Source organism: Aquila chrysaetos, chromosome 1 (genome assembly GCF_900496995.4).
Source record: "Aquila chrysaetos chrysaetos chromosome 1, bAquChr1.4, whole genome shotgun sequence".
In the NCBI taxonomy this organism is placed as follows: Eukaryota; Metazoa; Chordata; class Aves; order Accipitriformes; family Accipitridae; genus Aquila; species Aquila chrysaetos.
Window position 1 is genome coordinate 47,646,417 of NC_044004.1, and position 22,928 is coordinate 47,669,344.

The 22,928-nt window shown below is 40.9% G+C and overlaps 1 protein-coding gene across 1 annotated transcript in view; it reads left to right on the forward strand.

The window, feature by feature from the left end:
* The first annotated feature begins 15,448 nt into the window (after positions 1-15,448).
* Positions 15,449-22,928, forward strand: part of PDGFC (platelet derived growth factor C) — a 140,674-nt gene continuing 133,194 nt past the window's right edge. Inside the window, exon 1 of the mRNA XM_030026148.2 lies at positions 15,449-16,047. Within this exon, the coding sequence (XP_029882008.1) occupies positions 15,930-16,047 (118 nt within the window). The 5' untranslated portion in view covers positions 15,449-15,929. The remainder of the gene's footprint in view (positions 16,048-22,928) is intronic.

Sequence of the window (22,928 nt, forward strand, 5' to 3'; positions counted from 1 at the left end):
ATTACGAAGAAAGGAGAGAATAGGTTATTATATATGAAGAATGATGTTAAGGCTTAGAAAAATAATAGTGAAATGGAAAATAGTGGGAAACTTAAACTCAGAGAAAAAGATATTAATAAGAATTTCTGCTGTGAGCCTATTAGGATTAGGCCTATTAGGATTTGCAGCACAGAAGAGATCTGAATACATTAGTGGCATTGAGGACTAGCAGTTTATAAGGTTTCCAACTAGATTTAATATTTCAAGCAGTGATGGAGAAGTATTAAAGCAAGCGAAAATCTCATCTGGAATACTGTGGGCAATGTTCCAGAAAAGTAATTCCAAAATACAGCCTTCAGGTAAGGGAGGTCTCTATGATGCAGGAATTCTTCAAGGTAAGCATTTCTATGCCTCCTGGCAAACTTCACTGTATAATTTCATTATTTAATCTTCACTAAAAGCCTGTCCAGAAAAGCAGGGAAAAATACATCTGGCCTTCTGACTTGAGCTAGGGAGCAGGGAACACTGCTATTAAAATAGCTCCTTATTTTCCTCATGCGTCAGTTTCCCCATCTGAGAAACAACAAAGTTATTTTCCCAGTTTTGTAAACATAATTAAGCTAATTAAATACTCATCAGTCTGAATGATGAATTAAGCACACCTTGCTCTGCCTCTGTCCGATATCATGACTCATGACTCTGCCTGATACTACAACACAAGAAAACAAAACCCTCTAACCTTAATCTAGGCACTGGCAGCACCTAAACTTACTATTGTCTCCTTGTATGAGCCCTTGAAGTGCTTCAGATGCCCAGGGCACTGTTTCCGTCCAGAACCACTCTGGACTGGGCAGATTGCCGGGTTCCCAGGAGAACAGTCAGGAGACTAAGTGTTTCTCCAGAAAAACTGGAAGGGGCCCAGTACATAGCATGGTTTCAAGGAATTCCCAGTCTACACCTACAGTATGAGTCCTTTCCAATACGAAACTACAGAAATTACAGAAATATCCAAAGCCTTTCCTGTTGAATATGTGTCACTGTGCAAAGGATGCAAGATTACACGAGAGAAAAAAAAAAGGAACATGATTCTACTATCTACTTGTTAAAGCACTGAAGAGAGAAAACAGAGTAGGGAAATCCTAGTTTGATGTTCATAGTTTCCACTAAACTCTAGCGAGAAATATGCAAGTAGGGTTTTAGTATTCCCTCGCCCGCACTAAGCAATGTTAACTAGGCTGAGGGAGCCAATGCTTTCTTCCTCTCATCCAGTGAAACTGGGATTTGCTACTAAACACTAATATAACTTTAATAGGCCATGTAGAGAATGTCTCTTCCTCATAGCCTCTCAGAGGAGGAGATGTGATTAGGCCACCATCAGCTTGAGAAGATAATTAAACCCAGATTTTCTGTTTACGAAGTACTCAAACCACTCAGCCAGCTGTGGAGGGGGCTCCCTGCGGGGCAGGCAGGGCAGGCACATCCTTTATGGGTGATTCACAGGGTAGGAGGACTCCTCCTGATGTACCAGGGAGGGATCTAATACATGGAGACAAAGAGCCTGAAAGTTGAATGACGCAGTGCCTATTTCCTTCAGCCCCCAGCTAGAAAGTGTGATAGGATAATCTCCTGAATGAATGGGCAATTCATGAATCATATGACTTTTTTAGCAATTTTCCAGACACCCTTTTGGAAATTTTCCAGTCATTGGAGCGTCTTTTTATCCCCAAATACCACAAAAGATTAAGGTGATTGAGAAATCCTCTCTGCAAAGTGGGAGCTTATTTTTAGAAAAACCTTCAGATGTCAGCTTTAATAAGTACATGATGCCTGATCTCCATGGTCACATTGTGATGTAACTTAAAATGACCTGCTAATCAAAGTATTATTTTTAGGAGAGGATTCATAATGGAATTGAGCATTGCAGCACCTTATCTAAATGTTCTGTCATCTGGTGGTCTTTACAACCCTGAGTTAAGTGCAAAGGCTCCCCTGCATGATACATTAGAACTGCTACATAAAATTTGGATTCTCAACAGTGCATATTCTGAGAAATAAATTGCTATAGATAGCTAGGAGGTAAATCCACAGAGTCACATAAGATTTCCTCGCTGCCTGTATATAGCATGCCAGATAGGTGTGTTTACAGCTGAAACTATTTTCATAAAAAGGAAGTCTTCTTCGGGCCCAGAATCTCTTTGTTTAACTGTGCATACATTTAAATGATAGATGGCAGAGCAGTCGCTTCTACTTTCTGCTCAGTAACTCAGTGGTTACTGCCACCGTACACTGCACAGAGACCCAGGTTCACCATGTTTCTCAGCCTTACTGAGTTTTGCTCTATGCCTCCTCCCACGGAGTTTTAAATACCAGGCAAGGCTTTTTTGGCAAAGGAGTATTTTTTCTCATGAAGGTGCTCTTGAGAGGTGGGTTCAAATCCATATTCTGGACTAAAGGGCTTTCTAGTGAGAAAGAGGGCACCAGGACACCATTTTTTTTAGTATTCCACTCACTCTTTGAGTGCAAACCAGCAAGACTCACAGCACCACGGTCAGTCGTACAGCCAAAGTCAGGTCTGAAGGATTTCACTGAGAGTGTAGGATAACAGAGGTGGTTTGTCATAATAAACCTTCTATTTGCTGGTGAGGCAGCTGTCCCTTTGGGCACTCTTTTGATGAGTAGACATTTAGTAGGAAGCCTCGCTCTTTTGATTTGCAGAGAACCAATGCATTTTAATATTATCCTAATTTGGAGAGCTAATGTGATTCCAATTAATTAAGATTTGCCAGCTGGTTGGATATGAGCCCTCCTCACCGCACATTCATACTATATTCTGTTTGTTAATGTGCACTGGGACACATCCTGTCCTTATTTCACAGCTGTAAATAAATCAATTCTAGCTTTTTAGTAGTGTCAGTGAAAGCAAGGTTCCTCACCCACTCTTTCAGGGGTCAGATTTTAAATGGCATCCCGTAGTATTGCTCCTCTGAGTTCTCACACATCTGCTGAGTTGTGAAGCTGAGCACTTGTTCTAAGATACTGTTCTTGCCCTCAGCCCCTAAGGCTCCAAAAAGCTCTACCTTCTGTTCCTTGTTGACTTTACATTTCAGTCTTTTAATCAACATGCTATGTTGTACCACATCATACACTCAAATTTCTGTGAGGCATTTTACATCAACACTATTACTTTTAGCAACTAACTGTGTAATCTCATAAAAAAAAAAAGGTCAAATTCTATCTGCCATGAAGAGTGCTGAATGATTTCAATTAATAGAAATATAATCACCTTTAATTCGCTATTAATATCAAATTCAAGCTAACACATCTCTTCTGACTTGGATCGTTCGAACCCCCCTTTTTAAGTAACTGGGGATTTACTGATAAGAACTTCAAATTTAATTTGCTACAGGACATGATGCAGCAATGACCGTGTTATATCCCACTCCTGTTAAGGTGGAGCTATAATCACTCTCTTTGCCCAGTTTTACAAAACTCCTCTATTAGTCCAAGCTTTACCAAATATTAACACAAATATTGAAATTCCCTTGAGACAAGTTTCTTGGGTTGGGTGCAAGTCAGTAAGACACGCTTCCTTAGGTGGTTTTTTTTAGTAGCTGCTGCTTACCAGCCTCCTTGGTTACTTTTGGAATAGCAAGTATGTAATCTCCATAGGAGATGCTATATTAACACAGGCTTTTCCATAACTGCAGAAGCATTTATTTTTCAGCTAATGTGAATATCAGGAGAATTTAGTAGGCTGGAATATAAGCATTTTGCAGTACAATTTAGATGACAGTAAACTAAACTTACATTGAATGGACAAAATATTACCTGTTAACAGAGCACCATGTAGGAAAGCCTGAACTAGAGCCAAACAACTCAGCTATGCAGACTAACAGGTACAGCCCTAAGAGCACAACACTTTCCTAGTGAACCATCTCAGTGGATGAATGCTTTCCCCCTTAAGCAAAGTGCTGGGTTGACCCAATTCTATTGTTCCCAGAATTTTAGATAATATTTTAGCATAATGCTTCAAAATCCCATGTTGACGAAGTTTACTGTAAATAAGTTTTTACCTTCCCACACAGTGCTGCCATGCAACATGTGGGACTGCGGACTGCCCCGCAATGGCACTACCGTTGTAATCTTCAAACTGAGGATCCAGAGGAACCTGTTGTGGGGAGGCGTACGATTAGGCTGGATTTAAGTTGAGCTGGACCAGATGAAAAAACTCTAGCTGAGAGGACTGATACCTCCTGAAGGCAGAATGCAGCACTGCAAAGCTATCCAAGCTGACATCCTAAAAGTAGAACAGCCATGCTAGCACAACTTTGCATGCAAATCGGTTAGCCCTTCATTAATCCCCACAGTGATTTCTCTGGAGTGAAATTTTCCATTCTGCTTTCATTTTTGCAGCTGTTTCAGGAGTTCTTAGTAAACATATGTCAGATGTCACTTGGTAGTTCTTATACTTCACTCACTTCACTTTCTGTCCCTGATATACCAGGGATGAGTGATGAGTGACTACAGAAAAGGGAATGTGTTGCTGGAAGGTTTTGGTTTTTCTTTTCCTTTTTTCCTTCTGGATGTTGCAACCTGCTATATATTAAAATGAACAAGTTCACATCTGCAAAGTGAGGCATGAATGTTTATTTTATACACGTAATACTTGACAGATTCTCAAGCTTATTAATTTCCAAAATATCATATAGTTTATTATATTTCTTATTTTCTTTGTATGGTGTCATTACAAGTTACAACCTGATTTAATAACCTTGAAAACCAAAATGGTATTATTTAGCAGCTGTAAACATTGTTCTATGAGCAGATTTACCTAAAATAACTCATAATACTGCCCTAAGCTATCAATGCACTTTGTCCTGCAAAAAAAATTCACTCAGTATTAGATAAAAAACTACAAATCAAAGCTACCAACCTTGGAAAAAGAAATGGAACAGGTTTGCAAAAAGCATTTAGAATTTTCCACAGCTTCAACATGAAGCAGCTATTCTTAATACCATAATATTCACGTAAGAATTAACTGATAGAACAAATCTGACTTCAGTCTGATAACTGCATTAGCAGTTTTGAATTAGTCTGTGCAATGAATAATATTCTTCTCATCTATTCAATTAGCATTAATCTCTCTAAGTTACTTAAAGCCATATATTAGTCTCAACTAAAATTGCAGATGTTAAAAGTACATTTACAATAACTGGGTATTTGTAGTACAAGGACATTTGACTGCCCATGGTTTGCAGGAATAAAGAGCACGGTGACTGAATGATCTCCTTTCAGTGGCTAGAGTAGTCTTAATTTGATTGAATTGCCCTCACAAACAGCTGTCCCATAAATATGAGGATCTAGTAGTGTTGGAAGAATAAATATGGTCCATGTCTATAAAACGGGTTGAAGAGATTGAGAATGACCTTAAAATAATAATTAGTCTCCACTACAAAACTAGCACTGATTTCTCTTTCCATCAGCAGAATTCTGCTGCACTACAGCACTTACACCGGGATAAAAAGGATAGTCTACTGGCTGTCCTCTGCTGTCTTTACCAAAGTAAAATCCTACTGCTTTCATAAGATATAAGACACTCATGGAAAAGCTATTACTATAATCACTTGTTAAAACTTACCACACATAAAACTTTTCTTCTCAAAATATACAAAACATAACAAATAAGTTTATATGACAAAACATTTTTGTAGGGAGTAACAAGTACACAAGCATGCAGTTAATAAGAAGATGGGTGAAAAAGAAGAGAAATGTGTAAGTCCTGAGCACTGAGGAGAGACATACAAACTGGACAGAAAAAAAAGGAAATAACTCAGCTTCCGTAGCTTTACCCAGCTCTCAGAATGGTCATTCTGCTTTAGGATGACTTAGTTAGTCATGATCAGGTATGGCACTGAAAATAGAGCTTTCATTACTTCCTTCATCAAAAAAGATCAAAATCCATTCATCAGGCTGTAAACAGGACAGTTGAACTGAGTGCACAGAACCCACTGTTGAACTATCTTTCTCATTAATTTCCAATTACATGAAGGACTGAGCACTCTTTCTTAGCTTTGTTTTTTTTATTTTTTAATGAATATAATGGAATGAACATTACTCAGTTCAGTGGTTCACAGGATGGAGCAGAAATGTGCTGAGCTACAGAGGATCAAGTCATATTTGCTTTATTTAGGCATGAACAGGCTTACTCATTCTATGTGTGTGATAGGACTCCTCGTGCAGAAGTTTTTAGGCTCTTGTCCAATAGTGTTGTGGGCAGGATTAGGAATCTGATCCTACGAATCCATTTAGATTAGCACCCTTTGTGTAGATTAAGAATTATCATCTCAAAACTGGTTTACACTTTCAAAATATGTCCTTGTAAAGGCATTCATATTTTGCATTGATTAAGGGCTTCTTCAGGTCCACCCCTATTCACACAATTCATTCTGGGCATTGCTGACGTGCTTTCTGAATGGGGGTCTTATCCTGTGAGGTACTGGGTTCCACCCAAAAAGATGCTGACAGCTTCAGCATCTTCAGCACCTTCAGCTCCTGGTTAAATTACAGACTATTGACAGTAACTAGCGTGCTGAGGGAGGGCTAGGGAATGACAATATCTCTGTTTATGTCTACAAATCCACTCTAAATACCTAACTAGACATAGATTATTACCTAAGGAGAAAACAGTATTTTTTATAAATTTGAACACTGATGGAGTGGTATTCTTTTCAAAATGGGTTGTGACAGGGCACACCATATAACTGTATCAGAAACATAATATGAAATAAGTACTTCAAAGGCCTGCTGTCAACCTGAACGCATTTTATGGGATGATCTGTGATCCAGATGGTAGTGAAGCTGAAGTTCTTATTTTTTCACAGTGCTGCGGGAATGAGATACTGTGATTCGATGCCAGTGTTTGATCAATAAAGAAAAATGTTGGCAATACTTTGGAATATTGTGCATTCTTAACTGGATGACGTGAACTCCAGTGATTAATAGTGGGATAGCTTTGAAAAATTACTGGAAAAAGCTTTAAAATTATTTTCCTTTGTAGTATATTTCCATTCAGTGGATTGGCAAGGAAATAACAATGAGAATTTACTGGTATGAATAATGTATCATTCGTACATTCTTTATACTCTTGTCCAACTGGCAGTCCTTGATTCCCTTAAGTTTTAAGTTTGCTGCAGCATTACCTGGATTTCCAGATATAAAAACTAATGCGTGATTTGAAAAATTAATACTAAAGTAGGCTTTTGTCTGTGCTCTTCTGCAGTGTATCTAAGTAAAAATCTAAATGTTCTTCAGTATCACAGATTATCCTAATATTTTTATAATTTGCAGAAATTCTACCTATATTTACGTAGGAGGGGGTAGAAAGAATTTGGTAGAATCAAGCTCCTAAGCTCTTGGCAATAACATTTTTTCTCATGAAAAATATTCCTGTAGAATCTATACCTGCTTTTAAAACATTAATGAATGAAGGGATTAAATGAGATCTGTTTAAGAATTCTAAAATTATTAGAACTGTTGCCATCTGCTAAGGTGACATGATATTTTAAAAGACTTTTCCTATTTCTGAGTTTGGAAAAATGCATGGGATGAAAGCTTCCATGTTCCATCTTGAACCTTATTTCTGCCAAAATAATTCAGATAGTTCTGTGAATGAGGCAACTGATGAGAAACTCAGTGTTTATGATTTTCTATGCCCCCCATGTAAAAGCTTTTTCTCAAATTTCTACTGAGTCTCGGTTTTAGAAAGCGATATTAACTATTTTGTCGAACATGTGCCTCCTGCTTTTTTTTTTTTGACATAAATTACTCAAATTTAAGAAACTTGGAAAATTACAATTTGCACGTGATCTGTAGAGTCTTAAATTTTACAGATCAGTTCCTTGGCAGGTCTTCTTCTCTTCTCTGGGAAAGCTCCAGATGGCCTGAATAAAACTTTGGTGTGCTTCTGTAGATGATGCCAATCCTAGATTGGGCCGAATCATTAGCATACGTTCTCTCCAGTTGACTCCATGCAATGTGGAACAGGGAAGCTGCCTCATTCAGAGGTAGAGAGATTTTGACAATAAGGACATGTACGTTCTGTAGATTAAAATGAGAGATCTGGGAAAAATGTCATAACTGATGGGGCAGACAAGATAGTGGGTATGGTTACATTAGCATTTTAGTTTGGATAAGAAAGACGCCTTTTGAAGCACATCTCTCACTATTGATTATCATCTCACAGCTGTCTTGCAGAATTCGAACCTTCTTATGGAAGTATACTGAAAGCTCTCCTCCAACATATCCATAGTGTGGATGTTGGGACTGTAGCACCAACTGATTCACTCCTCTAGCCTATGCCGAACAAATCAGTGCAATGAAAGCCTGAGTAAAGTTGTGGGAAAGTCTCATTCTGTGAGATGATAGTGGGAAAAGAGTTTTGCCACAGTAAGGAAATCTGGACTGGAGACTGACAGGAAGTAAGACAGCGCAAAGTACAAAGAGGAGACAAATCTGACTGCTAGGGAGTATCGGAGGACCAGTTATGAAGGCAAGAAGGTAGATTAGGAAAGTTAGTACTTAAGTGTGGGGAGACAAGATTAGGAGGCCAAGACTTTAAATAAGTAATTACTGCAGTAGGAGTGGCAACTAGTTAATTGAGAAGGGTGAAAGGGAAGAGGTGAAAGAGAGGAAGACTAGGAAAGAGACAGGACAAGAACAAATGAGGGGAAATGTAATGTGGTGAGTCAGGGTTAGGGAGGACAGATACTCCATACCTAGCAGAAGCACATTTGCTCCAGTGCCTCATCATTCCTGGGTGGTTGTGTCTTCTCTTCAGTTCCCAATTGCTCCTCTATTCCTGTTATATTTTTGATGTTCCTCTAACCTATGGACTTGCTTGCAATATCTTCTTAGATGTATTTCATTAACCAATTAAACTGTAATCTCGGTTTAGCCTGAAGACAATGCTCTTTGGAGGCTAGTGCTGTCAATATGATTCCTGTTCTCTTCTGCTGAATTTGAACCTAAACTAGGGCTCATAGTTATGTAATTGCCTCAGCATTACTCCTGCTCTGTGTGGAGTGGAGTGCCGTAAGACTAAAGCTGAAGTGCCACAGGTATATAAAAAAATCTAGTTCGATTAAACGTACTCATGAGCCAAAGTTCTTAGCATCAATATTATTATTTAGTAAACATAAAATACCTATGTCATCAAAGTAAATCAAGAAACGTTATTTTTCTACTCCAAACTCAATATATGTAAATATTCCACTTGAATAGCTAATGTGACTGATCTTAGCATCTCTATTTGATAGACAGTCTGCATTCAGACTGTTAACAGCTAGGTACGTTGCAAATATTGGTAGTGAAATTATGCTGCCGGCCCATAAATACCTTCAGCTGAGCTTCATTTCTCTGAAGATCACTTTCAAATCCATAGAATATTCATATATAAATAGCTCAGAAATATTTCAGTATGAAAATGAAGGAAAAAAAATCTTGTAATGCCATAAGTGGTTTTTATCAGTGTATGAAATAACCTGTTTATATGTGTTTTGAATAATCCAGTTTACCCTTAATTTTAATGAATCTGGATACAACTATCCAACTTTATAACTATGTGATATGTACTATTTTTTGGAATAGCAGTGGTTAGTAATGCTTGGACATACTAACCAAAATTTGTATTTTGATTGCAAACCTGTATCTTACACTGCTCAGTGAAAGGGAGACAGGCAGGAGGACCAAATTCAACAGTTCTTCAGAATTCAATAGTTATTTAGAGCTGACATAGAGACATGCCATCTTCAGTTGTGATCATAACAGGATTTCATGCATGCTGATAGAACCTAAGACATTATTGATCAATAATTGATGTAATCTGATTAAAAAGCAGCCAGAAAGCTTATCTGGCTTCTGACATAAGCAAAATCATCACATGCAGAGTCATAAATAAGCAAACATTCATGTACACCTGAGCAAGCCTGTCATCGGGGCACAGTCCTTCATGCACCTACTCAAATATATTCTTAAGAGCATATGGCGTTTGAATACTGAGGGGCATCTGAACTGGGGTGTAAGCCCTAGAGATCATAGGAGCATTGTACTCTGAAAGCCTACAGAAGAAAGTGAATGTCTTGAGAGAGTATGCACATACCCAGAACACTCCTATGTACCCCACAGGAAAACGCCGACTTCAAGGCTGGCGACTGCCGCCATTTCAGGCCTCGGTGTAGTGCACGCTTAAGTTCAGCAAACACGTTACAAGGCCTAAGTGACTTAGCTACATTCCACTTTTTACATGTTGACTTCGGAAGCCCATCAAGACCCAAATGATCTCCCAGGTGCCAGAAGTGGGTAGCATTCTTTTAAATAGTTTGGGAGACCTCTAGTGGGCCTTCTTCCTTGTCTGCTCTTCTAGCTCCCACACCCTACCCAGAGCAAAGTTGTGTTGGCATGTAGCTTGGGCTATGTACGTGTACGTAGTTGATAAAGTCACTGGGGTTATTAAATGTGACTGCTCTAAAGCAATGCTTGTAAGTGGAAATCACACAAAAGTACAATAAGGATTTTCGTTCTCAAATGTTTGAGTCCATTTGAAAAATGATTGTTTAAGCTATGCAATGTTGAGCAGAACAACATGGATATGCTTAGAAGTCTGCGTTCAAATGCTTATTTTTAGGTGTCTTTATAAGTCCCAAGCCTTATTTTAGGATTTACAAAATAGAAATGGCACTTTTATTTAGAGCTGTGACTCAAGCAACCAAAGTATGTTTGGAGCTCTTTCTTGTCTGGTTGACTCCGAGCAGTCCACGCTGTATAAGCATCAACATAACTGAAGCCTCTTTGGACTTCACTCTTTTTCTTTGTTATATTTTTGAATGTAACATAGAAAAGGGACCACAAATCTTCAACTTGTTTACAAATTCAGTAGGAATGGACAAAAGGCTGAAATACTAAAATTTAGCGCTACCTCATTTACAGGAGTACTTTCTAATGCAGGAATGATTTTCTGTCCAAGTCCATATGCAGTCTCTTCACCTCACATTAGTAAGATTACAAGAATTGTGTTTATTTGTACTAATGTCTCTTTTTCAGTGATCATGAGAGCAGAATATCATATTGTTGATTTTCTAAAAGACAATTAGTGTTTCTATTGCAATTTCTGTTTTCATATTTATCACTCATCCATAAAAGATTTTGTACAAACATAATATTCAATAGCTGTTTAAGACTTCTTTGCAGAGTTAAAAATAACTCCAGAATGTGAACGTAAGCATTTAAACCTCAACCCTGTTATGCCAGCAACTGATGCCTATGTAACTACACTGCGAGAGCAAGTGTATGTAACTTGCAGTTACATACAACTACACTGCAAGGTGCAAGAGCACCTTGCACAAAAGCAGGCATTTGCCCATTTGTGTGTGTGCCTGGATGAGCAGATATTTATTAGTTTTAAATTACATGCTAAGCTTTGCAAAATACTTTTCTTTCTTCAGTGTGATCTCACAAGGATTATACAGGTACATTCAGAATATATGGGAATATAAAAGTACACATGTATTAATTCCTTTTTTTTTCCCCATTCAGTGAAGGAAGTGAAACAAGCCGTGGGGAGAGAAGGGAATCAATCTTCTTTTCCTAACAGTGGGTCCTAATCTTGCAAAGTTAAGTAAATGCCTAGCTCTAACTCCTGAGAGAAATGCTTATCTCATTGCATATCTTGGGGGGGGGGGGGGGGGGGGAAGTCTCTCTGAAGACAGCATATAGGAAAAGGAAATCGTATGCTTTCTTGCAGAACTTGCTTGGGATATCTACAGATATCTACAGCCCCCTGAGGTCAGTCGAGATCTCTTGGTATCAGTTCAAATCATGAAGGGCAGTCTGTGAACACCTATGCACCTTGCCGATTCCAGCCCACTTCCACAAGTAACTGTGGGGAATCTTTGTTGTTGTCAAGTGGTGAAGGGACAACGGGTGAGCATGTGCAAACCATCCACCTCTGTCGGTGCTGGGATGATGTTATTTTGACTTTGGTGAGGGGAATTCTTTTTGTTGATGTAAGTAAGTGAAGTTTGTGAAGATTGTGTGATGACTGTATATTTTAATGGTAACTCTTTAATAATAGTCACAGAGAAAGTCTTTTCATTTCAAGGATATTTATAGTTCAGGAGTACAAAGGCTCTCCACTACCACAATAAGTTTCTGGAGTCCTAACAGGCCAAATTTCCATTCCCTTCTCTGGTGGCTAGGTCTCAATAACAATAAATTCCTGTGGGATAATTCAGATAATTCAAATTTTATTCAAGTACAAGAAAAACTGCTTCAAAAAGTTCTAAATGAGGACGATGAAAAAATCAGAGTCATAAGACAAACTGAAAACGTGTCAAATCAAATCAGCGTGGCTATTCTACAGACCAAAGTCTGTGTCTCAAATTATTTGAAGGTGGCAATTAATGGAGAAATGTCTGTTGCAATATTTAAATTAAAAAATACTTGATACACAATTTTATAGACTATGTTACAAAACCTTTGGGGAAAAAAAAGCCTTTGATACACCTTCAGAAAGACTACATAGTGTAAATTAAGTAGTTGTGAGATGAGCTATGTCATGGTGACTGATACAAAAGACAAAGAATGAAGTGCAATTCTCAGCATGGAGAAAAGTTAGGAATACAAAGCTTTCTGTAGTTTAAAATATTTATTATGGATGTAGAAAAGAATGTGAACAATGTGGTAGCAAAATACAGATGAGTCTTAATGATATCCAGAGAAATCAGTACTGGGCACTGGAGTCACCAGAACTCTTAGATTCATCGGCATTGTGGTCCCAAGTGAAATTCAGTATTGGCAATGCAATGTGCCCTGGCAGGAATGATCTGAACTACACGTACATTAGTTTGTCATAATTATCTAACCATCAGAATATTTTTTTAATGTCAATACTTCTGTGGATCATTGCATGAGTAGATGCAATAACAAGATAAAAGCATGCATAAGAAATTATATATACAATAAAACCTTCTATTTCACTATATACGTTAAGATTAGGCCTTCACTTGGAACGTCATGTTCCGTTTGTCCCACCCCAAATAAAACGTAACAAAAATAGGTTGGACTTCATAAAGCTTAGAGGCATAGAGATATGCAGATGAAAAATGTAGTAAAAATGCCTAGCTGGGAAAGGGTGTGATAGGGCTATAACACAGAAAATGAACAGGGTAGAGAAGTTAAATCATATATATTTACATAATTCAAACACATACATATACCTGATGAAACTGGAGAGCAATAACATTAAAAATAAACATAGATAGCTGGTGATAAATGCTTAGCATGAATTTCAGAGAAGATTGGACGTTTATAAGGATAGGGATTACCACACACAATATTTTGGATGGGATTAACAACAAAAGCATTTTTTAAAAGAAGTGGAGCCTTAATGATCGAAAATATATACCCTGACCTTTAATTACAAGAGGTTTAGAACGAAAGCTTCCTCCCCAGGCAGTGTTATTCCATGTTCATCCACTATGTGGGTTCTTGCATTTTCCTTTGAAAAGTCAGAGCCAGGATGCCAGATGAAACACTGGTCTGATGCAGCCTAGATTTTCAAAGCTATGGGAGACGTAGGATGCTTTACTTTTCATGTACACAGTGTGAGACATTAGGTCCGTGTTTTTCAGAGGGAGCTTGTCACCAGTTCCCCAAAATACAAAGAATCCCACAAAATCCTCAGGCAATGAAGGTTCAGTTACAGTGCAATACTTCATTCATTCGATTAAAAAACCCCACTGCTTGTAATCATCAAGGTAGAAGACCTGGAAAGCAGTACATGTTACTTTTATTTCCGTTTAAAAATAACAACAGTGAACCCCCAAAATAATAATTAATAATGGTAATAGTAAAAGTAACTACATGGTCTGCTTTGTGCAGTACATTTCTTTCTTCATGCTCTGTAAGGGAAAGGTTGCTATTTACGGTATGCTCCAAGTCTGCCTTTCAGAAGACAGCCCAGCTTGGCTGGACAGCTTTCAGTTGCTACTAGAAATATGTCACTTATTAGGAACAGAGGGGATGTTTATCACTGTCTCAAGGGTTACTTTGGCTGAGGCGAAGAAACAGCTCAGTTATATAATGGAAAGAGCTGGGTCAAAGGATAAGAAATTTATACAGCGTGTGCTCAGGACTCCAGCAGTGCAGACTCCCTTTCTCTCCTGTGTATCTTGCACAGACAGCGAGTGAGACCACGGCTATACAGGTCTTCCCACCCGTCCCCAAAACCACCTCAGAGCTATGGGGGCTGAAGTCACCATTAAAAAAACAAACCTCTCCCCAAACTTCTCATTCGAGAGAAAAAGACTTGTCCTCCCTACTGCTTCTTTTGCCCGCCCAGTATCTAGTCAGTGTTCAGTCTGGCTGCCCACCAAGCCGTCACGGTTCAAACCCTCTTCCAAGTGAACTAGAAATGCCAGCTCTAGCAGAGAGGTTTGAACACAGCACCGTTTTAATGGGCGCCGAACGTCACCAGCCCTTTTAGTCGTCACCAGGGTTAACGGGGGGATACTCCTTGCCATAAATGCAGTTCTGATTTCTGGTGAAGCAGCAAAAGGAAATCCAACCCTGCCTGCTTTACGCACCGAGTACCACACGGCATTTCAGCAAGAGAGGGACAGTTACAAAAAGTTGAATCTCTGTTTCCATCTGTTTATGTAAATGCCAGAGGTCTCATTTCAGGCTAGCCAAAACAGCAAGTTCTCTCGCAAGAAAAATAATCTGCACCCAGAGCCTTTTTAAAACCTCCTCTCCCCGTTTTAGTTCCCGCTATCAAGGGCACGCTTCAGACGAAACGTTTAACTAAGCATCAAATTTTCAAGCACGAACCCCATTACCACAATAACAACCCGGTAAACAAATACCGGTGAAGCCAGCGCAACGTCTCACCCTCATCACCAAACCCTGATATTGGCCCCGTACCACGGTGACCTCGGTTCCTCACCGTGCGTGTGTGTGGGGAGTCCCCTCCTCGTCAGGCAGCCGGGGGCTGGGGCGGCGGTACGCGGGCTGCCTCTGCCCCACGCGGGGAGGTTCCCTCACCGCGTGGGGCAGAGGGAACCCGCGTACCGCCGCCCCAGCACCTGTTGCGCCGCCATTTGGCCGTCAGAGAGGGGGACAGCGGCCCCGCTCGCCTCCTCCTTCCCCACCCGACAACTTCCCGGGGCGTAAACGGCCGCGCCAGGTGCCGCCCTCGCCCTGAGGGGACGCCGAGCGGTTGGCGGGACGCGGCGCGGGGTGTGTGTGTGTGTGGAGGGGGGAAGCCGAGAGACGCGGCCCGACTTTGGCAGCGCGGCCGCTGAGCTGAGGGCGAGGAAGCTATTTCTGTGGGAGCGCGGCCGGCCTACCCGCTTGCCTCCTGCCCGCCCCGCCGGCCCGCCCCTCACACCAGCCCCCCCTCCGCCCTCCCCCGCCCCGCCGCTGGCTGCCGGCTGACAGGTGCGCGCTCCTCCGCGGCAGCAGTAGCGGCCCCGCTCGCCCCCGCCTCTCCCGGCCCCTCTGCGTGCCCCGCGCCCTCACCAGCCCCGGCTCCTCCGGCCCCCGCCCGGCACGGCCCCGGATTGTTTAGTCCTTGGGAAGCTGGTCTGGGTCCAGATTTTGCTTTGAACCTTTCTTTTTTTTTTTTTTTTTTTTTTTTTTTTTTTTTTAAGAGAGGGGGAGAGAGAAAAAAAAAGCCAAAGAAAAACAAAACCTGGAGACACAGAAAAGGGCTCTAGGAAAAAGTTTTGGATGGGATTATGTGGAAACTACCCTGCAATTCTCTGCTGCCAGAGCAGGCTCAGTGCTGCCTTCTCCCCAGCGGCGCAGCCCGCGCCGGGCGCTGCTGAGAGACGCCCGGGCCTCGGTGCCGCGCCGCCAGTGCCTGCTGTGCCGCAGCCCCTCGCCCCGCCGGCCCAATGCTCCTCCTCGGGCTGCTCCTGCTGACATCTGCCCTGGCCGGCCGGAGGCAGGGGGCCGCCGCCGAGTCCGACCTCAGCAGCAAGTTCGCCTTCTCCGGCGCCAAGGAGCAGAACGGTAAGGAGAGGCAGCTCCCGCCGCCGCCGCGCAGCCCGGGGCAGGGGCAAGGCGGGGGCGGGCGCCCGGCCGGCGCGGCGCGGAGCAGAGCGGAGCGGAGCGGGGCTCTCTCGCCTGCGGGGCTGCCCGGCGCCGCGGAGGGGTGGCGGGTGGAGGGAGTTGGGAGCGGGGGGGGGGGGAGAGCTTCGCGGCCGGTCTGGGCTGAGCGGGTCTCGGCAGCTGGGTGTTCGCCCGCCGCCTTCAGGGGAGCGCCGTGGGTAAAAGGGCAGCGGTTAGGCGGCCGGGAGGGAGCCCAGCGCCGGCTCGGAGGCTCCCTCCTCTGCGGTCGGAGGTGCAAAGTGTTCCCCCGCTCACCCCTCACCCCCCCCCCCCCCCCAAAAAAAAAAAAAAAAAAAAAAAAAAAAAAGCAACGACCCGCGCACCTTTGTAACCTAAATGCTCAGCTCTCGGGGGGGGGGGGTGGGTTTTTGTGTCTGTGCGTGAATGAGTAGTATTTTGTACGGGCTGGAAACGAGCTAATCCTGCATAGGAAATGAGAATTACTTTCAACTTTCAAGTGTACCTGAAATGTTTAGAAAACTCTCAAATGCAAGTTCCCTTGGGCTGGGGCTGCGCAGAGCTGGAGAAAGACTCCTTTCATACAGCAAGGGCAGCTTCGGGGTGTGTAATTTGCTTAGCCTCTGAACTCCATATGATTTACATTATTCAGATTTTTAAGCGCCTTTCCTCTTGATCTGCTATTATGAAGTCATTTTAAAGAATATTTTACAAACTGAAACGTTATATACTGCATGAAACCACACTTAGTGTAGAATATCTAAATTTAAGGCTGTTAGCATACATTCATGGAAATCCTGGTGCTTAATGTACAGGGTGGGGGGGGGTTGAAAAATTTAGGACTTTGCATGTCAACTAGAACAAGCTTTCTCCCTGGGCACAAACCAACACAAAAGGCCAAGCCGGGAGCTCTCAAAACTCTCTGAACTGTAATGAAATAAAGCAGAAACGCAGATTCGAGGCTAATTCAATTCTCTCAACTTTGAACTTGGGACTCCCCAGATAAAAGTATTCTACGTCATATCTTTTAATAGAAAGCAAAGTTTCAGAGAGCTCTTGTAAGTGCTCTGTGAATGGATAGAATATGCAGTGCACCAGCGAGTTTAGCAGGGGGAGATTAATACTGCTGTGGCCTGCTAATGTGATGATATATGGCACCTGTGGACTGCCGGAGCTGCTGATCAAAGAGCAGCATGGGGATCAATCTCTAATCAGAGCAACTGTGAAGGGCCAGAGGAAAGTGATCAAAAGACTCGGAGACCCGGCTATTCTGACAGGAAACCAATCAGACTTTGTGCACAGTACAGGAAATTATCTGCTCTGTGTGAGAGAAGAAATCACTTTCTACCCCTTCCCAGCTTACCTGACATTTAGAGGCTTTAGGGCACCAGTTTGTGACAAAATGGACTTGGCACTAATATACTAAAATCTCGTGCTGTTATGCTGCCTTCTGTCAAATTTGCATGGTGTGCGTGTGAAGCGCATCGACACGCAGAGAATTACCATCGCTTTGCTTTAACTTTGTCAGGACTGGAAAGAAACCTGCTATGCTGTCAGTCTTCCCTAAGAGGTTTGTTACAGCATAATGCAGCTGGGCCCTGACGGGCCACCAGGGTCCAACAATGGGAGCACAATAGTGTAAAAGGTAGATCATATGGCATAGAAGCAAAACTGATGTAAATAAGTATATGTATATGTGACAACACAAACTAGATTCTGTTCACATATATCTGAAATGCAGCTGCCTCAGGTCAGGCTTCAACTGGTTTGCGATGCAATTTGGCATGCTCTAAAATACAGTCACTACATCTTAGAACAAATGCAAAGCCAGGAGAATTTTTTTTTTTTTTTTCCCCCCTAAAAGTGCCCTGAAACAGTATTCTGTAGGAGTTTGCACTCACAACAGTCCAGGTTCTTCTTGTAGCTTACTTGAAGTTTCCTTTTCAGTTGTTCAGTTGCAAAACTTATTTTAAAAATTAGCACAAGTTGAGGTACAACTAAGTACCAACCCCTGACTTTTCTTGACTGATTTTAATTATTTGGGGGATCAGTAACACTGGTCAAACCAGTTCTTACTTGATTTAATTAGAGTGATTTTTACACTCTGCTGCAATCTAAAGATTGTATAGCTTTTAGCTAGAGGCAGGTTAAAACTCCCTGGAGTATGAGAATGAGATATTGCTGTTCGCATGCCAAGTAATCTTTGGTCAGGAGAGAGGGAGATTTTTCACTCATGCACTCTACAAATAAAAATTCTGTCCTCTACTTGTAAAACTGCTAAATAGCCAAGAAGTTTTGCAGTAGAATGGATTACAGTGTTACTTGGCTGCACACGTGGGTGCTGTAGCTATTGCTTCAAGGTGATACTGAAGATGTCTATGACCAGTTATTAAATCAGCGGCACTACTTGTGTTACAAAGGGTAAGCATGTGCTTAAGGATTTATTTTTTTCATAATTGGTATTTATTTATTAGCTAAATGATTATTAACTTCAAAATTACAATTGGACTCGATTTATTTACTAAATGTAGACATAAGGAGTTCTCTTGTTTCTGCTGCATAGTGAGGGTCATTTTAGGTGGCAATTTGCTAGTGTAAAAATTTCTTTGTAATTGTAAATTAGATATTCTTAGAACACAGTATTTTGCTGCTAATTCGTAGGAATTCAGTGTGATGGTTGTTGTGGGGCCAGTGTGGCTCCGCTTGAAACCACTTAAAGCTACCTCCTTGTTTTTATTGGCCCTCTGTTATAGTCCGATTTTCTTTAAGAACAGGTTGTATTTGTAACTCTGCTTGACTGTCAGGGGCTTTATGTGATTTCCTTGAAAAATTTATATTTATCTTTAATGTGTTTATTTTATTCAACTGAGTAAATACTCATCTGGAGGATCAAAGAAGTTTATGCAGCAATTTTCTGGAAACTGAAGTAGTAGTAAATGGTGCGTGTAGTGATGGCTCCCATTTATCTCGATGGATTTCATTTCCACAATTCTTTGTCATGTTGAAAACCAGATTATGCTTTGAGGGGTTTTTCATACTCAGGTGGCTTTATCAGTTCTCTTATGGCTGTCTGATGTATTTATTATCATTTTTCCACATTGAAGTAGAGTGTCAAGAAAAATTGATCACTCAGTTTCTTTTGAGGAACAAAACTGAATCTCTTGCATATTGAATTTGATTACTTGGGTGGTTTACTTATTTCTTCCTTCTATTATAGTTCTTGCTACTTTTCCATCTACTTTTGACTGCTCTTTTTATGTAGTATCTTCATCCTGTTTCTGTGGTTTCAGCAATGTTTGAGGAAGCTATTGGTGGATTGAGTAATGTGAATGACTTAATTCTAATGACTTAACTCTGGTGGTCTGAGTGCACCTGCTTGTGTGATATTATTAGTTTGATCTAGATTTGATTACAACATGAGATGGCAGGAGAATCTAAGTTTTGTTTTCTTGGCTGTCTTAGGACAAGATGTGATAAATATTTAAAGTAATTTTGCTAAGCTATCAGCTGTTATGATTTCTATGACAAATATGAGGATGTTTTTATAGAAAATAATGTAAAAACTACTACTGGATGCCATAAGCAATGAAGTGTATAGCTTACATGGCATGTATATTTAAAATGTAGTAGTGATGACTTCAGAAGGCCAAGAAACTGAGGTCAGTTAGCAACTCACCAGGGCCAACTAGTTAGAAATACTAATTTTTCTGCAGTCAGTTTCAAGTGTGAATGAACCGCAGTAAATAGAGTTGCTGAAGTAAATCTTAGAAAACCAAAGTACTTATCTGATTTCCATCGATCCTGCACCACAGGTAATGTACCCGTGATGATCTATCTTTTGATAGATCTTAATTTCTTTAAGTTTGTTGTTTTTTTTTTCTTCCCCCACATGAATAGAAACTCTTAATAATAAGTTTCACTAATTGATCACTTCATAACATATTTCTTCTGAAATGGGCAAGGCTTATGTCGCTTAAAACAAACAGGAGCCCTTGAACTGGAGTTTGAGACCGGCATATCTCAGGCCATCCTTGGAAAAAGTTGGTGGATGCAGCTGGAACTGAGCGAGTAGCTGAAGTGCCAGAGGCAGCTTCTGTCGTCACCTCAGTGTGTGCATGGCCTCGCCGCACACCTCCTCACAACCACCTAGAGGATTCCCCAGTTCGTGTATCTCCAAAGGGAGCCTCCAGCTTATTCAGGGACAGGGACAGCATCACAGTGTAGATTTTCTGATTAAGTTCATTTAACTCAGGCTGAACACCTGAAAGAAGGTGTGGATGTCCAAGCGATGCAGTGCATCGAGTCCTTGCAGATGGGGGAATATAAGTGCTTTTGCTTGAGTGCAGTCATTTGAGTGCAAAATTATCTCTTATAAACCAACATACTTTAAAGCAGTGGGAGTCGGCACTACCTCCGCTGACTCTTGTTGAATTGCTGAGTGCCAGTACAGTCTGTTGACTACTGCTGGGTAGCAGAAATTTCTTCGTTTTGAGAAGATAAGGAAGTATAAAATCTGAGCATGTGTCATCTAAAGGGAAACTTGATAGTGATGCAATTTTTCTCAAGTTTAATCTATTTCAGTTTAGTCCAAGACTTGTTTTGAAATGTTTTAAAGCCCTTTTCCTGGAGAGTGCAGAATTGCACCACATCCTCTTTTGACTTTAAGCAAAAGATTGTGGCAAATTAGAGAAGTTCTTCAATGCTGCAATAAATTGCAGTGGAAGAAAGTTTTAAAAACTGGTTTCTGCCTTTGTAGTTGACTTCTGGTGTATTGTCTGCCATTCAGCAGAGTGCTGCTTGAGACTTCTTAGTCCTGCTGCTTCTCTCAGTTTCTTCTGTTAGGTAGAAGTAAGGGTTTTAAAAGCAAACACCATTTGCTACTTGTTCCAAATATGTAGGCATTCCAGCCTTCCCGTATCTTTGTTAAATATCTTGAATGGAATTTAAGAGAGAAGCACATAAAAATCTTATTTTTTCAGTAACTAGTTCTTACTAGGTTTGCAGGTCATACTTTAAAGCTTTATGTCATGTTGTTTGGGTGTTTTTAGTTTGTCTGTCAGTCAGATACAGAGTTTTACAACAGAGAAGAAACGCAGGGCATACCTTGAGACACTGACAGTTATACTACCAAAGGGCTTATGTTGAACTTTGTCTTCACATAAACATAAAGTCTTTTATATCTTATAACTTCATCCAAACCCTTTGAATCTAATTATTACATAGTCAACATGTAATAGCAAAGTACTGGTTTGCATCCTACAGCAGTGGTTGTGCATTATAGCAGAGTGGTTTTGGGGGTTTTTGTTGCTGTTGAGTAGTTGCTGTTCTTGGTTTTTGCTATGTCTGACAGTTTCTGATTACTAGAAAGAGGATGCACTGTGCAAGCCCACTTCCTTTAGCTGGAAATGAGCCTCCTCAATTGCTTTATAGATAGCTCTTGGCTTTGCCAGAGAGCCATGCCTTTGCTTTTTAGTCATAAAGTGCATGCCATGGAAAGTACACTTCCTGGTGTGTAGCGTCTTAGGAATTGGCCTATACATAAACAGTCTTTTTGCAGAAACCTGTGAGACTTAGAAAAAGTTACACAACAGAAAATGAATATAGCTAACATGTAGAAATGTGTTTATTTTAGTAGCACTTAGGTATCTGTATGAGGGCTTAGCTGTTTTGGAGTTTCTGAGAAATTAATTGTATGTTAAAACTTACTCAGCCCTATCATTCCCTTTTGGGGAAAACTTTTGCAGCTTGTGTTTGAATGTGAAATGCTTTTATTCAGGTAGGTGAGTGAAAATACATAACGTGCTACTGTGAAGCTAAAATATAAATTTGTGTTTTCTAGAGGCTTCGTTAAATTGTAGGATGTTATTTTAAGGTGGCAACGCCAGGAAAATTTATTCATAGCTCCATCCGTAGACATCCTAGCCCTAGAGTTCATCTGTCTTCTGATCTTCTCTTCTCGATATCCTTCTGCTGAGATTTTATAAACATATCCCCAGTGTTACATTGGGTTATTTGTGCTTAATTTCATGATCCTACAGCATACTAAGCAGTTTTCTTTTAGATGAACATAGTCCATCTTACAAAGCATGTGTACAATAGCACCTATACATGTTTTCATAACCTAATCGGTTTCTACAGAAGTTGGTTGGCTGAGTGAGACAAGGCAGGACTCTAGACCCTCATAGAGAGAGTCTTATACACAGAGAGTAAAAAAACTATTAAAAAATTAATGTAAACAAAAGGAGAGAGCCCAGCTAATTCCTTGGTCTCCTGCAGGCCTTCCGCATTAGGGTTAGCAAGGGCTGTCTTTCTTCTGAGTTTAATTAGTTCTATTCCAAATACTCCATCTTTGTTAAGCATGCCCACGATTTTGGACTTTGACGTTCACCTTGCATAGGCATGACCGTACATTTGCACTGGGCTTGTAAGCTGCTTGGCTTCTTGTCACTGTGGATTCCTCTGAAGTCCTGTGAGTGTGTGTGCCACCCCTCAACCTGTTGTCAATGTGCTTTTACCTTCACCAACTAGACCGTCAGGTGAGCTGGCTGCAAGTCAAGTTAAAAGAATTCATCAGCTGTTTAGTGTCTCTTTGAGCTGCTGGATTGTTATTTCCTTGTGTGGCTGTTCTCATTCAAGCTGGGCTAATTTGAGAATACGCAGGTTAACTCTGCAGTGAAGATGTTCACAGTGCTAGTCGTGCTTTTTTTTTTTTTTTCTTTTTTTTTTGTCTTCCTGCCATTTTCATATGCAGGTGTTTGGGGCTGGGGAAGGAGAATATGTACCTCCCAGATACTGCAGTCCAACACAATACAGGCAGAAGCAGC